Here is a 27,051-nt window from a genome sequence, read left to right on the forward strand (position 1 = left end):
TACATTAATATTAATAAGGTACACATAATTTGGTTTACCAAACTGTTCAAAATATTCTTTACCAGGAGGTTCAGCAACATCAGATGACCATGAATTTGATCCATCAGCTGACATGCTGGTTCATGATTTTGATGATGAACGCACATTAGAAGAGGAAGAAATGATGGAAGGAGAAACAAACTTCAGTTCTGAAATAGAGGATCTTGCAAGGGTAAATAACAATAAGAGCTAGAGGATGAAGCGGTTATAACTTTTTTATGGAGAGAGGAAACACTTTAAATTTTAGTTCTCTATGTTATTTTGGGGAAAGCGGTATTTTATATATAAAATCAATACTGAGAAATTCTGTGTGGCCATAGGTGGGATATTTAATGTTTGAAATGGAAGGCATTTTTTAAAAGAAACTTTATTATATGAATTAGTATTCAGTAGTTACTTCGATAAGACACCACAGGTACTGGATCAAAAATACTTTTAAAATGGGTACTGAATTTCATCATACATATCTTCTGTCCTCCCCCAGTTACTGCACCTTTCATTTACTCCCCTTCAGAAGCATGCCACTCTTTCTTAAGAGTTGTCATCCTTTTCCTCATGTCTTGCCTACTCTGTAATGTGCCCTAAATTGTCTCTGCCTATCCTGTAAAGATAACCAGTGATTTCATCGTTAAAACTATTGGTCACTTTTTTCTCTACTCTCAAGAGATATACTCGGCACGGTTTACCATTCTCTTCCTGCACTGTAGCTTTCCCTATCTTCTTGTTCCTGCAGTGGCTTTTGCAGACTTGTCTTCCTTTCCTCAAGGTTTAATTTTGGAATTTCCCAGTTCTTAGTTCTGGGCTTTGTTTTCATCCGTCAGTACTCCTCAGTGTAGTATGAGAGTCAGCCCCATCAGAATCAACCATGAACTTCCTCAGAAATATGCATTCCTGTACCTTTCCCCCAGGCATACTAAATCAAAATTGGGATGGGGTGGTGGGCTCAAATCTGCATCATCATTAATGCACACCATGTTTAAAAATGCTCATTAGTAGGTGATTGATCTAATCTTGTTGTGTTTGTATGCTTAGTATTTCTTAGTTATTTTTGTAGCATTATCCTGTTTGCTGTCTCCACTACCCACCTGCTTGACATTTCTGCTAGGATATCTCAGTAGACATCTTTAAATTTTAAAGGTCTAAAACAGAACTGTTGATTGATACTCTCTTCATTTGCCTGTTCTTCCCTGTTTTTTCCATCTCAGTAAAAAATGCCAACACTCTATATACCTTGTTGAGTAAGTCAGAAGCCAGGGAGTCATCTTCCTTCATTCTCAATATCTGTTCTTAAATAAGCCTATCATTTCTATCCAGAAATATCTGACTCTTGTTTCATCTCTGCTGCTACCCTCAAGCCCAGGTCACCATCGTTTTTAGCTTAGAATATACAGTAGCTTCCTAACTGGTTTCTTCATGTCCTCTTTTACCACTTTTCTCCAATGTATTGCCACAGTAACCATGATGAACTTTTCAAAATATAAATCAGTTTATGTCAGCCTCCTATGTAAAACTCTTCGTTGGCTTCCTGTTACACTAGAAGAAAATTCAGACTCCTTGCCCTGGCCAGCAAGGCCACCTACATATGGTCCTTTGTTCATGTATTACACTGCCCCTGTCATGGTGTCTATAGCTGTGTTAGCTGCTTTTGTTCTCAGATGTGCTGGCTTTTTCCTATTTCAAGGCTTTTTACCTCATTTCCACTCTGTGGTATCTGTCAAGTCTGGGCTTAATGTTCCCTCCTCAAAATGGCTTTTCCTGGCCTCAGTCAGCTATTTTTAGCTGCTGTACCCCATTGCTTGCTTTCTATGTAACACAATTTGTAATTGTATGTTTGTTAAGTTTTTGTCTATATTCTCCTTAGTTCCATGAGAGGAGGGATAGTCTGTTTACCAGTATATTTCATAGCACATAGCAAGAGTGGTCACTGAATTCATTTTTGAATGAATGGATAAATCAGTTTGGTATGTTATCATTAAAAGGTGTTACGTGTACAGTCTGCTGCACTTCAGAACAAAAAGAAGTAAGACATACGCCAGTCTTTAAGCATTTGGAGTATATTGTTACGGAAAAATGAATTCTTATACCCTTATAGTAATAAAGATTAATCTATGCTTCAGAATTGTAGTTCGGAACTTTAAAGAGCTGAAAAAAATAGACCAAGTCAAATTTTGTCGGTTCCATTTTGGATCATGTAGTAATTAAAACTGGCTTAATCCGTAAACCTAAGCAATTCAATATTTTGTTATTTTAAGCCAGACAACAGCATTGATCTTAGTGGTAATGGTGTAGAGCTGTTAAAAAGCTTTTCAAGGATGAGTTAAAAAGCACATGAGGAATCTGGACTCAGAACCATTCTTTAGGAGAGGCTAGAAAGCATTCAAAAGACTAGTATAATTTGCTTGGATGATTCAGAACCTAGGCAAACATCAAAGGAAACAGTTGATTTAAATGTCAGTCATGGTTGCTTCATGTATTCATGAAGTTGAAAGGCAATTATTTCCAAATATTTGCCTCTTGTTTCAAAGAAATTTACCACTTTGGATATATTTTCTTTCTAAATAACCCATCCATGGGATAAAAGGTAAAGGAAGAAAATCTTATATTTTCCATTTTTTCACATTCTATATTATTCAAGTAATTTGAGTAAGTAATTACTCAAGAGGTAATCAAGTATGGTCAAAATAGGTTATGAGGTGGAATAATTTTTATTTTATTTCAGCAAATGGCCTGCTATATTTAACTAGTACAAAATTACTGCAGGACTTTGCTAAAATTTTTATCATATTGTGGTCTTTTCCTATTTTTCCCTTTATTCGATTTCCTTCCTCGGTCTGTTACAACCCCAAAATCTGCTTTCAGATGCTCCCTTTTTTGGAAAAAATAATTAAAATAGAATTATTTGTAGAATATATACAAAGGGAGAGAAAGACAAGGGAGCCAATCTTTATCATTCTTTTCAACCAGACAGTCTTTAACCTTCTCTGAAACTACTTCTAACCTTTCCTGGAGTAATTAAGGCTTAGGTGTAAGTAGCATATAATCACCAGTGCTTTCATCTGTAGCTTGCAGCTAAGCTAGAGGGCAAGTATATTGAATTTCTTATAGTTGTAAACTCGTTAGGTCCAAACCAAAATAGTTTTGTTTTTATTTAAAACAAAAGGCGCAAGTTTTTGTTATTGATGACTGATTTGCTTTTATAGAAGTAAAACATTATAGTTATGTCAGGAATTGGTAGGGTAGTTTATACCTGGTACTTCGGTTGCATGAAAAGGACCTTTGATGTAATGTGGTAAAATTTTTACAGTTGTTTCATTCAGGAGTTATCAGTGACTGCATAGCCTGTAGCTTTAAGTTCATTAATGTGAATTCTAAAATTTAAGTGAAAACTAGCTTTGATACGTATTGTTAGCATTTGTATATGTGAATCTTACCAGTATAAAAGACATTTTAGTTAAGTTTATCATTTAAATGTTTTAAGAGAATTAGTTGTACAGGTTAGAATTTATTGATAATATTAGAAGAGGTGTCAGAATCATTCCCATAGTAAACTTTAGTTTGTAAAAATGGTGATATGCAGATTTAACTCTGTTTTTCAAATGTACACTTAAAACCCACCATCTCACTTTGAACAGTAGCAGTCTGTTTCAGAGAAAGGAGATCAGGATCAGCTGTTATCTTTATTTGTATTTTTGCGAAATCATGTTATAACAATGTTAATACTTTAAATTGCTAAGCACATTTTACTTGGTGAATCTCCAGAGCTAGAGAATAAAGATTAAAATGTGAGTTGTTGTTTTTTTTAATTATTCACAACACATGAATTATACAGGTAAGAAAAAAGCTCCAACATGGGTACTATAAAGAAGAATTCACTGTCTTCATCATCTCTTCCTAGTTTTATAGTCAAAGCCCAGTCTAAGAGGTTGGCTACCTTAGGAACTGTCACTCTTATCTCTTAGGCCTTCTTGCCTGAAAATCAATCCCTTTCCTTCTTCCCAACTTCATTTCCTGGTAAGTCACAACAAGTATAAAAAGAGATGTCTATCCACCAAATCGGAGAAGGCAATGGCAACCCACTCCAGTACTCTTGCCTGGAAAATCCCATGGACAGAGGAGCCTTGTAGGCTGCCATTCATGGGGTCGCGAAGTCAGACACGACTGAGCGACTTCACTTTGACTTTTCACTTTCATGCATTGGAGAAGGAAATGGCAACCCACTCCAGTGTTCTTGCCTGGAGAATCCCAGGGACGGGGGAGCCTGGTGGGCTGCCGTCTATGGGGGTCGCACAGAGTGAGACACGACTGAAGCGACTTAGCAGCAGCAGCATCCACCAGATGGCCCTTGAATGGCCATCATCTGCTACCACATGCAGTAAATGACTAATCCCCTGATGTGAGGGAGAGGGAGCCACTTTCTCTGCAGCTAGGAGACAGATACCACTCCATCCTTACAATACTGCTGGTGGTGCTTGGTAACTGTACCCTGTTACTTGAAGATAAATGTCAAATTTAATTTCAGATACCATGTTTGTCTTTGAAAAAGTCTATGCTGTTTTCACCTCCAGCTAGTCTCCCTTCAGCTTATACAGACATGATTGTCCCTCTTTTTGTTGTAATACTTAGACAACTTACTTTTTAAAAGCACAATATGCAAGTATAGTCCACATGCCTGTATTTTTATTCATTTTGTACTGTGTCCGGTTTCTTTATTTTTATAGTCTGTCAACCCAGCACGTCTTATTTCACTCTCCCTAAGAATGATGTACACTTAACCTAGGGTCATGTTTCGAGGAAAGGAGTATGCATATGTATATAAGGGCTCTGTAAAGTAGTAAGTCAGACTGCCTCTTTTAAGAACTCAGCTGCACTGTTTAATCAGTGTGTGACTTTGGACTGGTTATTTAACATGATTAAGCTTCAGTGTTATTACACAGATGATATATGTAAAGCATTTAGCAAATGTCTGATACATGATAATCACTCAAATCTTAATAGTTATTCATAAAATTCTCAAAGAAATCTGTAACAAACTGCAGCCAAAACTGTAGAGAACCCCTGTACTTGATTCATAATTTTTTTCACTCTGCTCCTCCCATTTCTTAACACTTGTATGAATGGGAACAGTTTATTGTGATGTTTCCATTAATTTGAGGAAAGCCCTTTAATATGTGGTAGAACATAGACTTTGGTAGTATAAGCTAATGAGAAAGTCTATGGAACAGGTAACTGATGGGTCCTAGTATAGCGTACTGTCAGCCAATTTAATCCTCTCTTTTTTTATTTCCAGAGGGGAATAACAACTTTTGCCTTACAGGGTAGCATTACTTTTTATTTCAAATATTTGGGGGCAAATAATAGAAATCCATTTTGAGCAGGCTTAGGCAAAATGAAGATTTAGTTGTAAGGCTCATGTAATTTCATTAAGGGTGGGGCGAGGTCTAGACTTCAGGGACTCCTGTGCCACCAAAACACTTTTTACATGCTGGTGTCCTTTTTCAGTCCAATTTTTGTCATATGTTGTAAGTTTTCAGGCTCTAAGATTTATTGCTTGGGATACAGCCTATATTCTTTAGCTGCTATTGGTAAAAATCGGGAAACAAATTATGTTCAAGCTTGGGTCATGTGCCGTTTTCAAATGAATGGTCAGAGAATGCAGTGATTCCAATTGAGTTAGATGCTCTGAGTCCAGGAGGTAAACTTTCAGTCAAAATACATGTTTGGAATGGAGGAAAGAACATTTCTGGAAAAATGAATGTAGAAAGAAAGGACTGGTTGACAGACAACAAGAAATGATACTTGAATTTGAAACTGGAGATTCCTCAGCAAAATAGATTTGGGGTTTTATTGTATTTGTGTTTGCTGTTAGGACTTCCCTTTATACCTTAGATCAAGTAAGATACTTTTTAATACTATGTGGATCATGGTTGTTGCTTACTAATTTATTGTTTCTAACTTGCTGCTTACTCGTAATAACTTGATATTGGGCAACAGAATTTAAAAGTTGATTCCTAAGAAAAGCATAATACCACTACATATTCTTTAGTTTTCAGTATTAAGCAAGAATTTTCTGCTGCTTCTAAGTCGCTTCAGTCATGTCCGACTCTGTGTAACCCCGTAGACGGCAGTCCACCAGGCTCCCCCGTCCCTGGGATTCTCCAGGCAAGAACACTGGAGTGGGTTGCCATTTTCTTTTCCAATGCATGAAAATGAAAAGTCAAAGTGAAGTCGCTCAATCGTGTCCAACTCTCAGCGACCCCATGGACTGCAGCCTACCAGGCTCCTCCGTCCATAGGATTTTCCAGACAAGAGTACTGGAGTAGGGTGCCACTGCCTTCTCCACTTGATGGACTAGGCAGGGTTATTTTGTTGACACGTGATAAAACCAGCTTTGACCGAAAGTAAACTTTTTAGAAGTTTGTCAAAACTTTTTTAGACGTTTATTGCTTTTAATATTTTTTAGATGTCATATGAATATATATCTAGGTCGAAGGAGTATCTGGAACTAGAGAGTCAGTGTCACAGGGACCTCTTGATCACTCTTAACCCGTGGTTAAATCTGTTGATTTCTTCTGTGGGGTCCCTTGTTTGTTCTTTACCACAGTCACTAATTTCGTTCAGATTCTGATTATGCTCTCATAAATGATAGCAGTGGATTCCAACTTAGCAAACTAAATTTCTCCCTGCCTAGGTTCATCTTGAATAATAGGTTGTGTGCATAATTTTCCCAAAGCCCTTCTATAGCGTCAATCATTGTTCAGCAGCTACTCTCAAATGAATCAAAAGTAGACTATGACAGATGCCTTTAGAAACTAAGTAAAACTAGAGAAAATAGGTTAAAAAAAACTAGCCAGCCCTTTTTTTTTTTTTAGTTACTGCAAATCAGGATAACCTGCTTATTCATTTTTTGTTTCTGTAGTCGTTCAGTTGTTTCTTTGACTTGTCTTGACTTTTCTCTGCCAATTCTGTTACTGTTTCTCTAATTCGGCACTTCTCTTTCAAATACACTGATCAATCACTTCTGACTCTACTCTGTTCTCTGCTTAGTCAGTATTGGGGGTGTTGCCAACTTTTTCTTTGAGAAATGAGTTTTTATAAAACAAGTCACACTTGTCATATGTGTAGCCAAGAGAGAAAAATCTTGGACTTAACCATGAAAGTCAGATACTCCACTTTCCAAATGATAGTTGAAAGAAAGAAAGAAAGAAAAAAATTCTTTCCATGCAGTTGGTAGATTACTTATCTTTTTGACATATAACTGAGCTAGATGTCAGCTGTTAGTGACAAGCTTTATTAAGGATAATGATCACAATTTATTATGTTCCACTGAAAAGTCTGGTTTGCAGTTACCTTATCCTAGAAATGATGAGAATGGTTCTCCAGATGGTCTCATACCAACAACATCAATATCACCTGGTACTTTAAAAAATGCAGAAACTCACGCCTCACCTCAGCCCTGCTAATCTTTGAGGTAGAGTTCAGTTGTAAGTTTAAATAAGCCCTCAAGGTGATTCTGTTGCCCTTGAATAAGACAGATCAAAGGTAGAGAGCCTGTTGTTGTTGAGCTACTAAGTCGGGTCCAACTCTTTGCAACCCTGTGAACTGCAGCAGGCCAGACTTCCCTGTCCTTCACTATCTCCCTGAGTTTGCTTAAACTTATGTTTTATTTTATTGGTAATCATACCTCTTTTGGTGATCTCTCAAAGTATCAGTTAAACGCAGTTGTAAAAATTAGAGGTAACAGCATATTAAGGTAATCTTAAAGATGAAATATTATGAAACAAGCTGTTGGTAAATTCTCAAGGTCCATGTGAATGTTGGTTGCAAGCCTACACTAAAGTGTTTTTCTTGGTTTGGCCCTTATTCATAATAGTGACCTCAGTGGCATCTTGCTCATAGAAGTGACTTCAGTTGCTAAACCTGCTTCTAATTTGCGATGCAGAATAAGTTTATGGAAAATATGAGCTGAGATTAAGAGTTCTGGGTATTACAATAAAGTCTCTGTCAGTACATCATGTTTCTCTCTGCTTGGCTTTCTTATTTACATATAAAGGTACCACTCTCATCCGGTACTTTTAAAGATCAAATAAGATAGTATAATATTCTCACTTTGTTTTTGTTAAGAAACAAGAATAAGGTAGTGAATCAAAGCATTTATCACAAATGCCTGGCATATAGAAGATGTGATGGCAGCTATATGTTATCATTGTTTATTTAACCCATCTTTTCTACATCATATTCTTATTTCTTTCTTGATTTTGAAGTTCTTTTTTCTTAAATCCTGACTCCTAATTCCTAAATTTCTGTTTCTTTGTACCAAATGCTTATACTGGACCAGGTGTCTGGAGGGACTAGATCCTTGAACACTTCAAGCGTTATCTCTTATTGTACTTTGAAGGTCACAGTAATTAAGTCAATTAAGTATACCAACTTGTCATTGATTTCTTTCAGAAACAGATTCACAAACTGATTTATAACTACAGTATCCATGTACAATATGAAATATTAATAGAAGTGTTAAACAGCATTTTCTTCCTGTTTCTTTTATAAGGAAATTTTTTCCAAATTATCATTATTTGCTTTTTACACACAAATTCTGAGTGATGGGAGTTAACTGTATGATCTAATTATTTAGTACCATCAGGTTATATCCTCCAATCTGATGTATTCATCCTCACTATGAGAAGGTATCTCACACACAGGCTAAACTTGTTTCTGTCCATGAGTAAGACTGTGTACTGCTGGAGAAATACAAAGTCTTATTTCACGATTATCCTTTTTCTAGGTTCTAAACTGACTCGGTTAAGTTTTTCTTCAGAGTGTGTATGTGTATGTTATAGGCTCAGACTATTTGGGTTAAATTTTCTTTTTATAATTTTGTCATGTTTCGCTGATACTCTGTAACACTGTATTACTGATTAGAATGAGTACCTTCTGCAGAAATCTCATTTCATTTCATAACGTGGATATTTCTTCATTTCACCCTCAGGAAAGTGTGCTTTTTGTGGTTGGGGGAGGTTCAGGTCCCTGGCTGAAACGGCCTGATACACTGTTAAAGAGTATGGGTTTTGTAATTAGACTCAAAATCTGTTTTCACTACTTGTAACTTGTGTGGTTTTTGGAGAAATTGCTTAATCTGCTCGCCTCAGTTTCCTCATCTATGAAGTGGAGATAGCACAACAGTTTTGTAAGATGTACAGTAAAGATTACATGAAATGATTTTACATAACCCTAGGAAAGAATATATGGCTGATGTAATCCAGTATCATTCATGTATGTTATTGCTGTTTTTAATGTGTTTTGGCTGGGCTCTAAATTTCATTCCCCTTTCTTGGTTTCTGTTTCCCCACTCCCAAATTATGTATGGTACTCATAGTAAATGTGAACTGATTGTTGGTGTACAGTCACTGAATTGAAGCAGAAAAGAATAGTAAAGATTAGGGTTTTTCTGGTTTCAGAATTATATTGTTTTACCTTTTATGATTTGTGAATTCTTGATAACAGTTCTAAGAATATTCTGCTGTATTAAGATTTGTGAATGATAGGAATATGAAATGTCATCTGTTAAAAATTTAACTTTTGTTCGGTCTATTTAGGAAGGCGACATGCCGATTCATGAACTTCTCAGCCTTTATGGTTATGATAGTACTATTCGGCTACCTGAAGAAGATGAGGAGGAGGAAGAGGAAGAGGAAGAAGATGATGAAGATGCTGATAATGATGATAACAGTGGATGTAGTGGGGAAAATAAAGTAAGGTTATACATGTATTTTTATCTTCCTGAAGTTAAAATTTTATTGATACATTGATTTTGATTGCTTGTTTTTGTCATTTCTTTTCACTCTAACTTTAAAGGCAACATATTTAAATATTAAAACTTAAGATATAGACATATGTAATGCAAATTGGAAGTTCCCTGTAATCTACTCCAGAGAGGCAATAGTTTGCTCTGTCATTCCTGTTTTTTTAATGCCTGTTCTAAATAAATTTGTACCAACTTTTAAAATGCTGTTTTTTTTAAGTAATAATGGTTAATTGTACTCATTTTTATTTTGTTTTGAAATAACTTCAGGTTTGCATAAGAGATTCAAAGATAATTCAGTGCATCTCTTTGTACTCTAGTCGACTTCCTCTACTGTTAGCATCTTGTGTAACCATGGTATATTCATATAGTCTTCTAGTTTTATCTGGAATACTGTGACCTTTCATCTGTAGCACTTTTTTTCTTAAAGAGATTTAATGTGTTATTCCACAGGAAGAGAATATAAAAGATTCCTCAGGTCAAGAGGATGAAACTCAGTCTTCCAATGATGATCCATCTCAATCTGTTGCTTCTCAAGATGCCCAGGAAATAATCCGTCCACGTCGATGTAAATATTTTGATACGAGTAAGTATTATTAGTTACTATTTTTTCATATGATTTTTGCTATTTAATATTTTAGTGGTTTTTTCCAATACTCTGAATTCATTGATTTGGAAATCTCTCTCATCAGTAATGGGATTTTGTTCTAGATTATTAGTTTAGTTGTACTGGTGCCATGTTGTCCATGAATATGCTACTGTAATTATTATGTGTCACTATGATACCTGATTTTGAATGTGTTCCTTTTTTTCCACTCTTGACTGTTCTTTAAATTTGTTGTTTCATGGTCATCTTTTTTATTTTTCCTAGTCTTTTCCTCAGTTTTCCATTTTCTGCTTTCTTTGCCTCTCAGTCTAGATAATATTCATAAGCATTGCTTTCTCTAACCAGTGGTTCCCAAGTCTAAAGAAATTGTTGGCCCTTGAGGTAGGAATATATTGTACAGAGAAAGAACTCTGCTGATGTTTCTACCTCCTCAAAGTCATTGACTAGTAGTCGATACAACATTTAACGTATGTATCTTGAATATTTGCATGTATCACTACTCCATAATGTTTTCATTCTAAGCAAGAATCCTTACCTTAGAAGTAAGGTAAGAAAAAGTTAACCATTAGTGTTGTTAGTTTAAATATGTAGTTTAAATTTCTATATTTAAAAAAGAAAAATACTTGGATACAATATAATAACCTCTCCTGAAGTGTGGTAAAGTAAAAATTGATTAAACATGGTTACTGCTTTGTGTGAATGACTTCTGTTACACATTTTTGTTTAGAGGTCAGTGTAGGGCTGCTGGTGATCATTTTATTGTGAATTTTTCATTTAGAGATACAGTCCAACTGAAAAGTGTTACCACTGCACAGAGAAATTAATTACATTTAATTATTTGGAGAAAATGTATTTTTCCCCTAGTTAAACCAGGAGCAGGTCCATTGCCAAAATTTGCTTAAAAGTGGAATACTAAGTGACTGCGTCTTGAAATAATATATCATAGTTCAGATGTTATTTCAGTATGCATGGAAACTATACATACAGTGCCCATCTTAGCTTTTCCATAGAAAGAATTAATTTCTGTGTGTGATGTTACCATTTTGAATTTTGTGTGCCATTGTAGAGTTGAGAAGATGCTGACAATCAAGTGGTTTTCAGATTTCCCGCTCCTTTATGTAAAGGCATTCTTAGTTCAAAATGTAAACAAATAGCAATTTGCCTGCTCTGAATAAAACAGAAGTTGGGGAGATACACATGCACTCTCTTCCTGTGTTCCCCCAAAGTGATGTTATAGCATTCTCAAGTGTTTTAAGGAGCACTGTTCAGAAACTATTATTTTGTCCCAATTCTCATTTAATAAGGGAAGAAACTGAGATCATATAGTTTTTCTGTCACCAGGCTGTTGGAAGCAGAATTAGGTTTAGAAACAGATTGTCTTGACTCTGAATCAATTTTTTCCCTAAAGTTTTTTGTAGAGTATTATTTCATGAAAATATAGTTATCTAAGAAGATTGTCCTGGAAGGTGTATGAGTTTTGTTTTTGTTTAACTGACAGGGTAATATTTGACTAAAAATATCTTGACCTACCTCTGCAAATACTTTTTGGCATATTTAAGTATTTGATGGTAGATGTAAGAATGGACAGGCTAAGCAATCATTTTATAGTACTATTGTCTTACTTATTCTAGATAGTGAAATAGAAGAAGAATCTGAAGAAGATGAAGATTATATACCATCAGAAGACTGGAAAAAGGTAGTTAGAGCCATATTTTCCCAAAACTTAGATAAATTAATATTTAAAGAGCCAAGTATCTTCTTTTACCAAAAGTTTGATATATGTTCAGATTTTCCCTTAATACATCCAGGTGAGAAATAACATAAATTTTCTTATAAATAAAATAGCGATATAAAAAAATCATACTTTGTTGAACAAGTTGGTACTCAAAGCAAAATTACAAATCCAAATTTCTAAACTAGTTAGGAACTAGACTTTTGTTAGCCACACTGTAAAAAGTATCACATGTGATGTTTTCTTTTTGTATATATGTATCTACTTGAGAAAACAATTGTGGAGGCTATGGTATTTGTTAAGTAAATTTTGTTTGATGAGTTAGATTACAGATTTTTCTGTCCCATTTTAATGTTGATACTCGCAGCTCAGAGTATATTGTGTGAAGAGATAGATTTGGACTTTGGTATAACTATCCATAATTAATTTCTAAAATGAGTTTAAAGATAATGACATGGTCTTTAATTATACAAGTGTATAATTAATCTCATGGTTAAACTGAAGAATTTTTAAGCTGCTGCCAAACAGTTGACTTATTAGGAAGAAGTGTCATATTATTATGTAGAATTGATTAGGACAAGTCATCTGTAAGAGGTGATGTCATACTTGTTGAGAGAGATACCTGATTTATCTCTTAGAATCTCTGTTGAGGGTTTTGGTTTTATTTTCCCTTGGTGTTCTTTTCCCTAGGTCTGATTCTGAATTTAGTGCATAAACAGTCGTTTTTGGGGAGGCAGAATAGCCCAAAATATAAAGTCGAGTGGCCTTTCTGGCCTTTTTAAGTCATGATTGTTTGCTTAATTAGTCAATACTTTTGCTCCTTCCCTGTGTTTTGTTTGTTAGTTTCTTTGAAGTTGTCTGGTCTGGATGCCAGGGGCACACTTGAGAGATAACCCCTTTGTGGATTAAAAGAAGGAAAAATCTGTATATTTGTAGTTGGAGCTAGGACGAATGAAGTATTAAAATGACCTTGGACTGTGCTACCCACGGATTATGGGCTTCAGCCAGAATTGATATATTTATGGGTTTCTAAAGAGATGTTGGCTTCCCTGTAGCTCAATCAATAAAGAATCTCTCTGCAATGCAGGAGACCTGGGTTTGATTCCTGGGTTAGGGAAAATCCCCTGGAGAAGGAAATGACAACCCACTCCAGTATTTTTGCCTGAAGAATCTCCTGAACAGAGGAGCCTGGCAGACTACAATCCATGGGGGTCGCAAGAGTTGGACACAACTTAGCGATTAAACCACCACAGAGAGAGGTTTAGAAAAGAGAGACATCAGTGTGGGTTAAAGTGGTAAGGAAAGATTATCACAGTGCATGTATTAATTATTAATAACTTGAATGATTAATGAATAAATGATGGGACTGAAGACAGGAAAAAAATGATCACAGAAGTTACTATTTGTGTAACTTGTTTAAGCGTGTTCTTCAGTCATTTCTGATTACTAAATCATGCAGAAATTAAAATTAGAGAAGCTGGAAACTTTGGTAATCATCTTAAACTGTTATTTTCTACCACATATCCAAGTTTGTTTTTTCTCCAGTATAAATTGATTTTGTATCTGGAGTGTCCCCATAGAGTATTTGATTGAGCCTTGAATTTTTTCTTTTTTTAAATGAAGCAGTACAAACTCAAAGGAGGGAGAACATGGGGGAGATACTCAAGCCCTCATTACTAGAAGTATTAGTCCCGTCCTCAGGAAAATTATGTAATAAAGCAAATCCAGATTTATATAATAAACTAAATCCAGATTGTCTTATTTTAGTGCGATTTGTAAAAAGCTGTCAGGATTCAGAGATTAATCTTCTAAGGCTTGTAAGACAAAATTAAATTTTTATTGAAACCTGGGGTAGAGGAAACAGCTTTGAAATCAAACCTGAGTTCAAGTTATAGCCCAGAATTTACTAATAGTGTGATCCTAAGGAAACTCATTTTCTTGAGTTTCATCTCCTTACATACAGTATAGGGACAGCAAATTCAGCCTTGTTGAAGTTGTTGAGGATTAAATAAAAAATTTGCATAGATACTTGGTACATAATGCTCCTAAATGCTGTTTTCCTTCGTTTGCCTACAGAACAAATTTAAGGTGAAAAGTTTCTGAATGCAATAGGAAAAAGAAGAGGTGTCTTTTCTTTATACTAAGCTAGAAATTACCAACTCTGGCTTCATGTTAAAATCACTTAAAGAAATTTTAATGCTGATTACCATGGCCTTCATCTAGAGATTCGAGTTTATTTTGTCTAGGATGGATCCAGACATTGAATATTTATAGAAGCACCCTAGCCGGGGTTGATAACTTGACTATTTATTCTCTGATAGGTGGAGATGAGTTAACTTAAAAGGGGCACAAGAAGTGACAATAGGGTAATCTTTTTTATAGTGAAAGATATAAGGAAAATTCCTATGTTTGAGTAGAAAAAATGCGTGTGTGGTATTTTTAGAAAAACTAACTGGTTTTCCTGTACAGGTGCAGCAATAAATTTATTACATAGACATGTCTTTGAAGTTACACTAGATAAAATGAAGCTCTAGCATCAGTGGGAAACAGTAATAGGAGAGAGGAACTCTTCAAATCCCAGGAGTTATTTAAACTTACTAGACCATGATTTCATACCTTTCCTACGTAAGTCTTTATTCTGAAAATATAGTAACTGTGTTAACATTTAGCCACAGACAGAAGAGGGCCCATGTAATTAATCTTGGTCCCTATGTCTTACATTAATAAATTCTCATCAGTGGTGACCTCTAATTGTCGTTCTGAACAGCTGTGTTTTGACTATATAGATTGATTACCAGATTTCCTAAAATAAGATTTAATTATGTTTGGGAGAAGTTATGATTTCATCTTACATTGTTTTAATGAAACTTAGGCACTGATTACCTATCCATCTGGTTTGAAGTTTTATTTATTTGGCCTCTACTGGGCTTTATTCAAACTGTTTTTGTTATTTCCTTTACCTTAAAGCTCTGGTTCTCAGACTTCATTGTGTGTCCGAATTATATGGATAGCTTGTTAAAATACTTAATTGCTGAGTCCCATCCTCATAGTTTCTGGTTCAGTAGGTCTGGGGTAAGACCTGAGTATTTGCATTTCTCAGTTTCCCAGGGAAGCTGATTCAGAAACCATAGCTTAGAGTGGGTACTCTGAAAATACCTTAATTTGAAATTTCTGCTTTTTAGAGTTATCTTATCAGTTAGTTACAAGAATTCATTTTTATTTCTTTTTCTCCATATTTTAAAGTAAAGTTCATATCCATTGTCTATATTGCATTTCACCCCTTCATTATTACTGATACTTTCATCCAATCATGTCCAAGCTCTTATCTATTATTAACTCATTCATCCTCACAATACTCCTCTGAGGTAGTTAATTGGTTGTAACTATTTTATGACAGAAACCAGGAACAGTTAACCCAGGAAGATGGTAAATCTAGAAAGTGGACATAAAATCTGTTACTCCATCTTATTAACATTTTATATTTTTTAAAATAGGAGATTATGGTGGGCTCCATGTTTCAAGCAGAGATTCCAGTTGGCATTTGTAGATACAAAGAAAATGAAAAAGGTGGGTCATTCATATATTTACATAGCTGAATTCATGCTTTTAAAAAGCAGGAATTGATGAACTGTTTTTATAATAGGATAAGAACATGACAGTTCATTTGTTACCCCATGATTTATGAAAGAAGACCCCTACACCATATCTGTAAGGAATATTTTCTGTTTCTTCAGCCAGAGAAGAAAAGTGAATGCTTGTTTGGTATTGTGTTATTAGATGACTTAAGACATTCTTTTAATCTTTTTTTATATTTTAAATACTCTGAATATACCTTTTTATAACCTTTATAATTTATACTTTAAAAGGTTATTTTGTAGGTTATTTTGTTCCAGTGGAAGCCATTGACAGATTTTTAAAAAAACTTAAGTGTAAACAACTGATATGAAAAGCTTATTTGCTCCTGAAATTTTTAATATTATTAATATTGAGTGTTTTGATGTTTGTGTTTAATTTGGAAAAACAAACTTGTGTACTTAAATTTTGTATGATTTTTTGTTCATTTTTTTGTCTAATAGTGCTAAGGTAAGTCATAAAGATTAAATACTTGAAATTCTGAAAACAGAATACTTGAGGATTTTTTTTTTAAGTCTATTTCAAATTATCCACTTTGTGAAAGTTCCAGAGAGAGAGAGAGAGAGAGAGAGATTAATGAGTTCATGGGCAGTGTGACATCACTCAGTGTTAGAAATCTTTCTTCACTTCTTTTATTTCAGTTTTCTTTTCCACATTTCAGCTTACATATGCAGAGCCTCTGGGAGTTATAAAAGTCGTCTTGTTTGTTTTCTTTTTAACATTCTCTCTGAAAACTTACTCTATATTCTAAGCATCTGCTTTTAGGGCAGAGCCCCAGTCAGAAGTCATTATGGGAGTATCACAGGCTCTAGTAAATTCTAGTGACAACGGAAATGTTTTAACACACTAGTAATAGCTTTCAAGTTAATTTCTGAAATATATAGGAACATTAAAGGTATCAATATGGAATGACCTTATTGTATACTGAAATTCTGTGCAGTTTTTGTAAATCATCGTAATTATGTACAAAAATGAATGATCCATTGGGTTTTCTATTTTTTTGTATGTGACAAATTAACGTTACAGTTAAAGGCAGTTTCAATTATTTCTTAATATGTTTGTCTTTTAACATTTTTGCCTTATTAGATATCACAGTGAATAGTGATCACAATTTCTAGTTTTGGTTTAATGTTTTTCCATTTTAGCTAATTTTTGAAAGCAATTGCTTTCTTTTTTTTTTTCAGGACGCTTTCTTACTCTGAGAATTTAAGCATGTTAAATTGTATGAGGATCAGATGAGATTTAACACAGTTACTGCTTTAGAGGAGTCACTGTGGTTCAGGTCCTTTCCTCGGTTTTATAGTTCTGTAATAGAAATTCATACCTTTGTCATGATGATTAAGAATTCATCTGCATTTAGGTTAACCTGTGCACATGAACCAAACCCTTGTTAAACTATTCAGTAAACCACACTATGAAATAAAACTGTCAAAGGGATAGTGCTGATTAGAGCCTTTTTCCCTTATAGAAAAAGTTTTATAGAGTATTTTTCATCGATTTGGTGAGCAGATTCAAAACGGTGAGCATTTAGTTTGGGTGATTTTGATATGAATCACAAGACTTTATGATATCTTGGTATCCACACAGTAAGAAGTTCTTTGGCAGATTGATTAGAATTTTTCATTGCTTTAAACCCTGTTACTGAGTATCCTGAAGAGATATTGATAAAGCTTTTCTCTTAAATTTATGTAAGTGATCGTTTATAGTTAACAGAGTATATTATAATCATTTGTTTATTCAGCTTTGTATCCTTAGTATACCTCAAGTGATCTAAAACATAGACACTTTGTAAACATTTGAGTTACTGGATGGTTGCAGAATAGTGTTAACAGAACTTAATATGGAGTCAGTGAACTTGAGGCTATCTAGGCATTTGGCCTTGGACAGATTACTTACCTGCTTTTTCTCATCTAAAAAATAGCAAATACTTAAAATAGCAAGTATTTATAGAGCTTTTTCTCAGGAGTTACATGTGATGTTGTCATGTGTGGCACTTAGGGGCGCAGTGTTTGACACATAGAAAATGCTCGATAAATAACATTAATGTCCAGTAAATCATTAATCTTATCCTTATGTTTAGGTTTTATCATTCAGATTTTCAGAAAGTATCCATTTATGCTCTTTTGCTTGCAGGTGACAGTTTAAACTGAGTTCAGTTAGCTTTAGCAAAAAAGAATTTACTTGATTGCTTTACTAGGAAGTTCTGGCTAATCTGTCTTCAAATAAAACTGGATTTAGGGCTTTTTATAATATTAGATATTTCTCCTTTGCCTCTTTCCTTTATTGTCAGACAAGGTAGGATGGCTCCTGGGAGCTCATGACTGACACTTTTCACGATCCTAGTCAGGAACCAGGAAAAATGAGAACTTCCCCATCCCGCTTTGCTACAGCAAAAGTCCTAGAGAGAGCTTCTATTGACTCAGCTTGAATCTTACCCAACCAGAAGTAATTAGTGTGACCCAAGAGTTGAGTGAATACTCTGGCTTATTTATCTCTTCTTTGGGCTCCAGGGTGCAGTGTCAACCCTGCTCAGACTATATGAAAAGGGTTTGATTCGCAAAAAAGTTCTCTGGGCATATGAAAACCATGATTGTTTCTCCCATGTACTAAAAACTGAGTAAATGCTGTATCTTTGAGATAATTCTAAATAGTTCAGGTGCTTGGTAAACATCTTAAAATGCACAGGACCCCTTTCCCCAGATTAAGAGTTCTCTGGCCAAAGGTGTCAGTAATGCTAAAACTGAGAACCCTTTACTAGATTAGTTGAGAATTAGATGGACTACTTAGGGAAAAAAGGCAAAGAAATAAGGTATTTCCAAATTTTCATGCTTGCATGATGTAAGTTTTAGAGTAAACTTGCTCAGCGCTAGCAGAGGACTGTGTGAATTGTTGTTTCTAATGAACATTAGACAAATTATTGATTCTTAAGTTACTTACTGAAAAATGAACACATATATTACGCTTAGTTGATAATAATACTGTTGAAACAGGCAGTTGAGCATTAAAATGTGATGACACAGAAACCAGAGGTTAATAAATTATTTATTCACATTTATTTGTAGTCACTAGGAATTTCCCATATTGTCAAAGTTTATGATTTTGTGGTAGTAGTTTCGCAGTTTTCTACGTTAGTCTTTTCCCTTCTCACCCCCAACACACACATAATGAACTTTGTTAAATTATTTTGAATTCATTTTTGACTATCTGACACACTTTAAAATGCCTTAAAAATCACTTTCTCAATTAACCTGTGCTAATATATTATATGAGCTCTTGTCTTCTGAACTCTTTCACTTATTTATAACCACTTGTAAATTATTTTTCAGTAATATAAGGTAGATATACTTATGATTGCTTTTTAAAAGTTCTAATATTTAAATTTGGTAATTCGTTAGAATGAAGTAGTTTCAGAAGATTCTGTTACATTTCAGTGATTGGAATCTTTCAAAATCCAGTGTGTTCATGAAGTTATACTAATTATTTATCATGGGGAATTTTTTCTTTCTATTGCTGTTATATTTATAGAGGTTAATGTCATTTATAGAGATCGTTCCTCCATATTTTCTTGTGTTTTATCATAGAAGTCACATTTCTGTTGGCATTTAGTCATTCTTCAGTAGACATTTAATAAATACCAGTTGTGTTTCCTGTTCTATTTAGAACATAGTCAAAAATCATATTTTATTTAGAATATAAACTTAACTGCCAAATAATCCATCTACTTCTGGAACCAATTAAGGCAGTGTGGTTTATTCTCTAAGAATTCTAGCTATTCTCAACTGTGTTGTTTAAAAAAAAACAAAACATTTTTTTTAACAATTTTGATTTTTATTTTTGGCTGTGCTGGGTCTTTGTAGCTCCATGGGCTTTTCTGTACTGGGGCAGGTGGGGGCTACTCTTCATGGGGGTGCATGGCCTTCTCATTGTGGTGGCTTCTCTTGTGGAGCACGGGGACTCTAGGGCACACGGGCTTCAGTAGTTATGGTTCCTGGGCTCTAGAACACAGGCTCGGTAGTTGTGGCATACAGACTTAGTTGCTCTGTGGCACGTGAAATCTTCCTGGACCAGGAATCATGGTCGTTTTTAATATATAGTAATTCTGTAGCATTAAGTATCATATTCTCAGGGTTATCCTGTCTGACTGACGTTCATGCACGTTCAGTTGCAGTCATGCCCGACTCTTTGTGATCTCATGGACTAGCCTGCCAGGCTTCTCGTCCATGGAATTCTCCAGGCAAAAATACTGAAATGGGTAGCCATTACTTTCTTCAGGGGATCTTGGGATCGAACTTAGGTCTTCTGTATTACAGGCAGTTTCTTTACCATCTGAGCCATGTTTGTGTACTCAGTTTAAACAAGGATGTGTTTGCAACCTGTGACTTGGGACTTCCAGATTGACTCCAGAAGTATTTCTCAGGTAGTGTGTGCTTGTTTCATGGGAGTATCTGGAAGAACACTGGGGACTCAGGGACCCACCCTCCAATGTCTTCTTCCTGAATCAGGGTTTCATTGTAAGGCGCTGTCCTTCTCCCACTCTCGAACCAAGACTATATGGACTGTAGTATGGAAACAGGCTGAGTAGAGCCCAGAAATCAATAGCAGTATATCCAAATTCCCTTTATCATGGGAGTTTATTGTATTTACAGTTTGCAGAGTTTCAGTAGGATTATATCAGTGGGTTAGAAAAATGCAGTTTACTAAGGAAAATTTTCTAGAGATTGTCTTTTGATTTATACTCTTTTGGGAAACAAGGGTGTAATATTTTGAAGTGTTTGTGTGTAGTGACAGGGGAGTGGGTAGGGATAAGGTAATTTATAAGAAAACACTTAACACAGTACCTGGTATGTGTCAAACAAGGAAGTTTGACACTGTCAGCTATCCTTTGACTTAAATTCAAAGTCTTTTCTCTAGCTGGCTCCTTTCTTTTGGCATCTAAGTGGTTATGTCTCCTATCTTGGGCTTCCCCAGTGATTCAGTGGTTAAGAATCCACCTGCAGTGCAGGAGCTGCAGAAAGACAGGGTCTTGATCCCTGGGTTGGGAAGATCCCCTGAAGGAGAGCATGGCAACCCACTCCAGTATTCTTCCTGGGAGAATCCATGGACAGAGGAGCCTGGCAGGCTACAGTCCACAAAGAGACACTATTGAAGTGACTTAGCATGCACTCACGTCTCCTATCTTTAAACACCAACAAACAAAACCAAAAAGTTCTTCAGCTATGCTTCTTCTCTAGCTACTTACTCTGTCTTCCTCCCTCATAATGGGACTTTTTTTCAAAAGAGGTTTGTGAGTGAAACAGCTGATCTGTGGCAGCCTAAATGGAATGAGAGTCAGACAGTCCTTGCTGTAGCCATACATATCCCAGACAGGGACACAGGTCTCCTGGAAGATGCAGCAGCTGGGAGCTGGAGTTTAGGGATTATGGAGCAATCCCAGGACAAGGTCTGCTGTTGACTGTGGAGAGACAGATCTAGGGGATGTGAGGGAGGAGATTGTAGTGGGAAATGCCTGTGGAGGAAAGCTGGGCAGCCATGGAAGCAAGGCAATACTGTTGAGTCACGTGTAGGGGGTGGAGCCATCACTATAATGTCTCTCTCCCCACACTACCAGCATTGGCAGCTGAACAGTAGAGAGGCTGACCCATCAAATGCCTGATGCACTGAACTGTAGAGCAAGACCCCAGCCAGGGGGCCCCTCTATATGCCTGGCACTCTGAACAGTAGAGAAGGACCCCAGGCAAGAGAGCCCTCTAAGTGCCTGAATGGGCAGAGCCACAGAGAAAGACTGGCTAAAAAGGCCTTCTGATCGCCAGCTGCAAGAGGCTCGAAAAAAGACTGATAAAGCCATAATGCTTGTGGCAGAAGCAGTCCGTGTGTCCCTGCACAACTTGGCGCCACCAGGGTTCCAGCAAGCCAAGCAGCTGCGTCACCTTCAAGCTCAACTCTCACTGGGGCAGAGCTGCCACAGGCAAAAAAGTCTTGCGTCTCTACGTGCAGGGTCACTTCGATAGTGTCTGAGTCTTTGCGACCCTGTAAACTGTGGCCTACCAGGCTTCTCTGTCAGGGAGGGGGGTTCTCCAGGCAAGAATACTGGAGTGTATTGGCCAGTACTGGTTGCCATATCCTTCTAGAGCACTATATTTCCTGCTGCCCTAGCTGCCATCTCCCCTCAGTACCTGGTGCTGCCAGAACCCTTGTCACCCAAGCAGCTGCACCACCTCCATACCTGGCCCTCATGGGGGCAAACCCAAGTCCTCCAGGGAAGCCCCAGGAGCAAACCTCAGTGGACGACCCACATCCAGCGGTGGAAATAAAACCACAGTTGAAACCCAGGGGCAGTGTGACTAAGGAAGAAGACCCAAAACCTTCCCACTGGCTGTACAACCTGCACATTAAATCCACACAATCAGTTGGACAGACTGTGTCTGTGGAATATATAAAAGGTCATTGAGAGCTGCCACAAAAGAAAACACACTAGTCCTGTTAGCTGTGGACATTGGAAGCAAGAACACACAGGAGTAGGACTAGATAAGAGTCTGAACTGCCCCCACAGCAGGTCAGAGATCAGCAGTGTCGGAGGGCATCCTAAGGAGGTGAGTGGACAGTAACTCCCAGTGAGGAAAAGGACTCTGACAGCAGTGATTCAAGAGAAACATTCGTTGTTGTTTTGACTTGTTCTGTAGCTTCTTTTGGATTTTTTTTTCTTCTGAGATTTTTTCCCCACCCCACCCCCCCCCTTCAGTCACGTTTTTTCCTCAGTCACACACACCAAAAAAACATTTTTTATTGCTGTTATAAACCTCTGCCTCTACATTGGGCTTCTGCAGTTCTGTGAAGTTCCTGCCCCCTGCCTTTTTTTTTCTTTTCTCTTATTTATTTTTAATTTTTTAAACATACTGTTTTTCTACATTTATTCCTTTGTTTGCTTTTCCTGCTGTTCTTTTCCCCTTGCAGTTAATCTTTAATGTATATAAATCTTCTTTATCTACCTCTTTGTAAACTTGCATATCTGTTCTCTTTTCTTTCTCTCTTTTCCACTCAACATATTTGTTAGTTTTATTTTCATTGCTTTATTCCCCACTTAGCACCTGCTTTAGTTTTGTTTTCCAGTTTGTGCTTCAGTTAGTTTTGTTCTTTACTGGTAAATATAATTTTTTACTTTCTTTGTTCACTGGGTCAGTCTACCGTACTTTATTTTTGTTGGACTGTTTTGACTTTGCTCATGGATGTATATGTATATGTATGTTCCATTATTTTAATTATTATTTGCCTGATTTCATAACTGCCACTTGTCTGGGGTTCATCTTTGGCTTCTCATTTTTGGATATTTGTTTTAATCTCAGTTAATGCCATGACAAACCACTTGTGAAATCTTCATTCCTGACCAGAGATCAAGTCCTGAGCCTTTGGAGTGGGAGCACTGACTACAAGACCCTAGACTACTGGAGAACTAACCCTAGGGATATCACATAGTGAGAACTCACACAAGGGAAACCACTTGAATACAAGACCTAGCATCACCCAACCACCAGTAGCAACCTGTGCAGGACGCCTCATCTAAACAACAAACAAAACAAAAATATAAACCTAGTCATCAGAAGACTGGATTACCACCTCACTCAGCCTTGCCCATCAGAGGAAAACAAACAAAAACTCAGTACTCACCCTGTTAAACTTACACAAACCACTGGGCCAACCTTAGGAGGGCAGAAACCAAAAGAAAGAAAGAATTCACCTTGAAGTCACCTTGGAAAAGGAGACCTCAAACAATAAATTTGAAGAAAAAAAGAAAATGCAGAGAAATACTGCACAAATGAAGGAACAAACTAGAAACACGGAAGTGAAAATAAATGAAGAAATAGGCAAACTCCCTGAGAATTCAGAATAATCATAGTAAAGATAATCAAAGACCTTGAAAACAAAATGAAGCAAATGTAAGAATCAATTAACAAAGACCTAGTAGAATTAAAGGATAAACATACAGAGACAACACAATTACTGAAATTAATAAATCTCAATAATGTTCTAGGAGGAATCAATAGCAGAATATCTGAAGCAGAACAAATCATCAATGAGCTGGAAGAAAAAATGGTGGAAACAACTTCTGAAGAGCAGAATAAAGTAAAAAGAATGAAAAGAACTAAGGATCGTCTCAGAGATCTCTGGGACAATATCAAAGGCACCAACATTCCAATTATAGGGGTCCCAGAAGAAGACAAAAAGGGTGTGAGAAACTGCAGGCCAGAAGGGAATGGCAGGATATATTTAACGTACTGAAAAGGGAAAATCTACAACCGAGATTACTGTACCCAGCAAGGATCTTATTCAAAATTAATGGAGAAATTAAAAAGTTTTTCAGACCACCAAAAGTTAAGAGAATTCAGTACCACCAGATAAGCTTTAACAACAAATGTTAAAGGGACTTACATAGTCAAGACATACACGAGAAGAAAAAAGATCTACAAAATCAACCCCAAGCAGTTAAGAAAACGGCAATAGCAACATACATATCAAAAATTAATTTAAATGTAAATGGATTAAATGCTCCAGCCCAAAGACAGACTGGCTGAATGGATACAAAACAAGACCCATAAGTATGCTGTCTACAAGAAACCCACTTCAGACTTCAAGACACATAGAGTGAAAGTGAGAGGATGGAAAAATATATTCCATGCAAATGAGAAGCAAAAGAAAGCTGAAGTAGCAATCCTATCAGACAAAATAGACTTTCCAGAAGATTATAAGAGATAAGGAAGGTCACTATATAATAGTTAAGGGATCAATACAAGAGGAAGACATAACAATTGTAAATACCTATGCACACAACATAGGAGCACCTCAATATATAAGACAAACACAGACATAAAAGAAGTTGACAGTTAACACAATAATAATAGGAGACTTTTAGCAGCCCACTCACACCAATGGACTGGAGAAGGAAATGGCACCCATTCCGGTATTCTTGCCTGGAGAATCCCAGAGACAGAGGAGCCTAGGGGGCTGCTGTCTATGGGGTCGCACAGAGTCGGACACGATTGAAGCGACTTAGCAGCAGCAGCAGCACACCAATGGACAGATCATCAAAACAGAAAATTAATGAGGAAACACAAGTCTTAAATGATACATTAGATAAGATGGATCTCATTGATATCTTCAGGACATTCCATCCAAATGCAGAAGAATACACCCTCTTCTCAAGTGCACATGGAACATTCCCCAGGATAGTCCACATCTTGGGTCACAAATCAAACCTCAGTAAATTTAAGGAAGCTGAAATCGTATCAAGCATCTTCTCCAACCACAGCACTATGAGACTAGATAGCAATTACAAGAAAAAACCTGTAAGAAACACAAACACATGGAGGTTAAGCAACACATTTCTAAATAACCAATAGGTTACTACAGAAATCAAAAGTGAAATCAAATTATTTCTAGAAACAAATGACAATGAAAACACGACAACTCAAAACCTCTGGGATGCAGCAAAAGCAGTTCTTAGAGGGAAGTTTATAACAATACAATCCTACCTCAAGAAACAAGAAAAACTCGAATAGATAACCTAACTTTACACCTGAAACAACCAGAAAAAACAAAAAAAAACCCACCAAAATTAGTAGAAGGAAAGAAATAATAAAGATCTGTGTAGAAATAAATGAAAAAGAAATGAAACAATTAGTAAAGATTAATAAAACTAAAAGCTGGTTCTTTGAGAAGATAAAATTGACAAGCCTTTAGCCAGACTCATCAAGAAAAAGAGAGGAGAATCAAATCAACAAAATTAGAAATGAAAATGGAGAGGTTTCAGCAGACAACACAGAAATACAAAGATTATAAGAGATTATTACAAACAACTATATGGCAATAAAATAGGTAACCAGGAAGAAACGGACAGATTCTTAGAAAAGTTCAATCTCCCAAGACTAAACCAGGAGGAAATATAAATTAATGAACAACCCAGTTACAAGCACTGAATCTGTGATCAAAGCACTGAATCTGTGATCAAAAATCTCCCAAAAAATCAAAAGCCCAGAATCAGGTGGCTTCACAGGAGAATTGTATCAAACATTTAGAGACGAGCTAATCCCTCTCCTTCTAATACTCTTTCAAAAATTATAGAGTAAGGAACACTTCCAAACTCATTCTATGAGGTCCCTATCACCCTGATACCAAAACCAGAAAAAGACAACACTAAAAAAGAAAACTGGCCAGTATCACTGATGAACATAGATGCAAAAATCCTCAACAAAATTTTAGCAAACAGAATTCAGCAACACATCAAAAAGCTCATACACCATGATCAAGTTGGGTTATTCCAGGAATGCAGGGATTCTTCAGTATACACAAATGAGTCAGTGTGATACACCATATTGACAAATTGAAAGATAAAAACCATATGATCATCTCAACAGATGCAGAAAAAGCCTTTGACAAAATTCAGCACCCATTTATGATTAAAACTCTTCAAAAAATAGGCATAGAAGGAACATAGTAAAGGCCATATATGATAAGCCTACAGCAAACATTATTCTCAATGGTGAAAAACGTTAAAGCATTCAGCCTATGATCAGGAACAAGACAAGGGTGTCCACTTTCACCACTATTATTCAGCATACTTCTGGAAGTCCTAGCTACAGCAATCAGAGAAGAAAAAGAAATAAAAGGAATCCAGATCAGAAAAGAAGTAAAGCTCTCACTGTTCGCAGATGACATGATACTGTATGTAGAAAACCCTAAAGATGGTATCAGAAAATTACTAGAGCTAATCAGTGAATTTAGCAAAGTTACAGGATACAAAATCAATACACAGATATCACTTGCATTTCTATATACTAACAATGAAAAATCAGAGAAATTAAGGAATCAATCCCATTCACCATTGCAACAAAAAATTAAATATCCAGGAATGACCTAAGGAGACAGATATACACAGAAAATTGTAGGGCACTATTGAGAGAAAGATGACATAAACTGATGGAGAGATATTTCATGTTCCTGGGTAGGAGGAATCAATATTCTGAAAATGACTATACTACCAAACCAGTCTATAGATTCAGTGTGATCCCTATCAAATTACACAATTCATACGGAAACACAAAAGGCCCTGAATAGCAAAAGCAGTCTTGAGAAAGAAGAATGGAGCTGGAGGAATCAAATGTCCTGACTTCAGATTATGCTACAAAGCTACAGTCATCAAGACACAATGGTACTGGCACAAAAACAGAAATAATAGACCAATGGAACAAG

The 27,051-nt window shown here is 36.2% G+C and overlaps 1 protein-coding gene and 1 long non-coding RNA gene across 27 annotated transcripts in view; both read left to right on the forward strand.

The window, feature by feature from the left end:
* Positions 1-27,051, forward strand: part of MIER1 (MIER1 transcriptional regulator) — a 67,784-nt gene that overhangs the window by 20,534 nt on the left and 20,199 nt on the right. For 21 of the 26 annotated variants that reach the window (XR_011257785.1, XR_011257786.1, XM_069594065.1 and 18 more), the window contains 5 exons: positions 66-211; positions 9,633-9,788; positions 10,292-10,424; positions 12,077-12,141; positions 15,672-15,744. Coding sequence is in view for 24 of the 26 variants with exons in the window: in XM_069594065.1 (XP_069450166.1) it covers positions 66-211; positions 9,633-9,788; positions 10,292-10,424; positions 12,077-12,141; positions 15,672-15,744 (573 nt within the window). In the remaining 2 variants the exon portion in view is untranslated. The remainder of the gene's footprint in view (positions 1-65; positions 212-9,632; positions 9,789-10,291; positions 10,425-12,076; positions 12,142-15,671; positions 15,745-27,051) is intronic. The other 5 variants (XM_069594102.1, XM_069594251.1, XM_069594236.1 and 2 more) reach the window with 1 other exon arrangement.
* LOC138442598 (uncharacterized) lies at positions 20,776-26,650 on the forward strand. Its single transcript, XR_011257787.1, has 2 exons — positions 20,776-24,763; positions 25,007-26,650. It is a non-coding gene; the product is annotated as an uncharacterized lncRNA (long non-coding RNA).

The sequence above is a fragment of the Ovis canadensis genome, chromosome 1 (genome assembly GCF_042477335.2).
Source record: "Ovis canadensis isolate MfBH-ARS-UI-01 breed Bighorn chromosome 1, ARS-UI_OviCan_v2, whole genome shotgun sequence".
Lineage (NCBI taxonomy): Eukaryota > Metazoa > Chordata > Mammalia > Artiodactyla > Bovidae > Ovis > Ovis canadensis.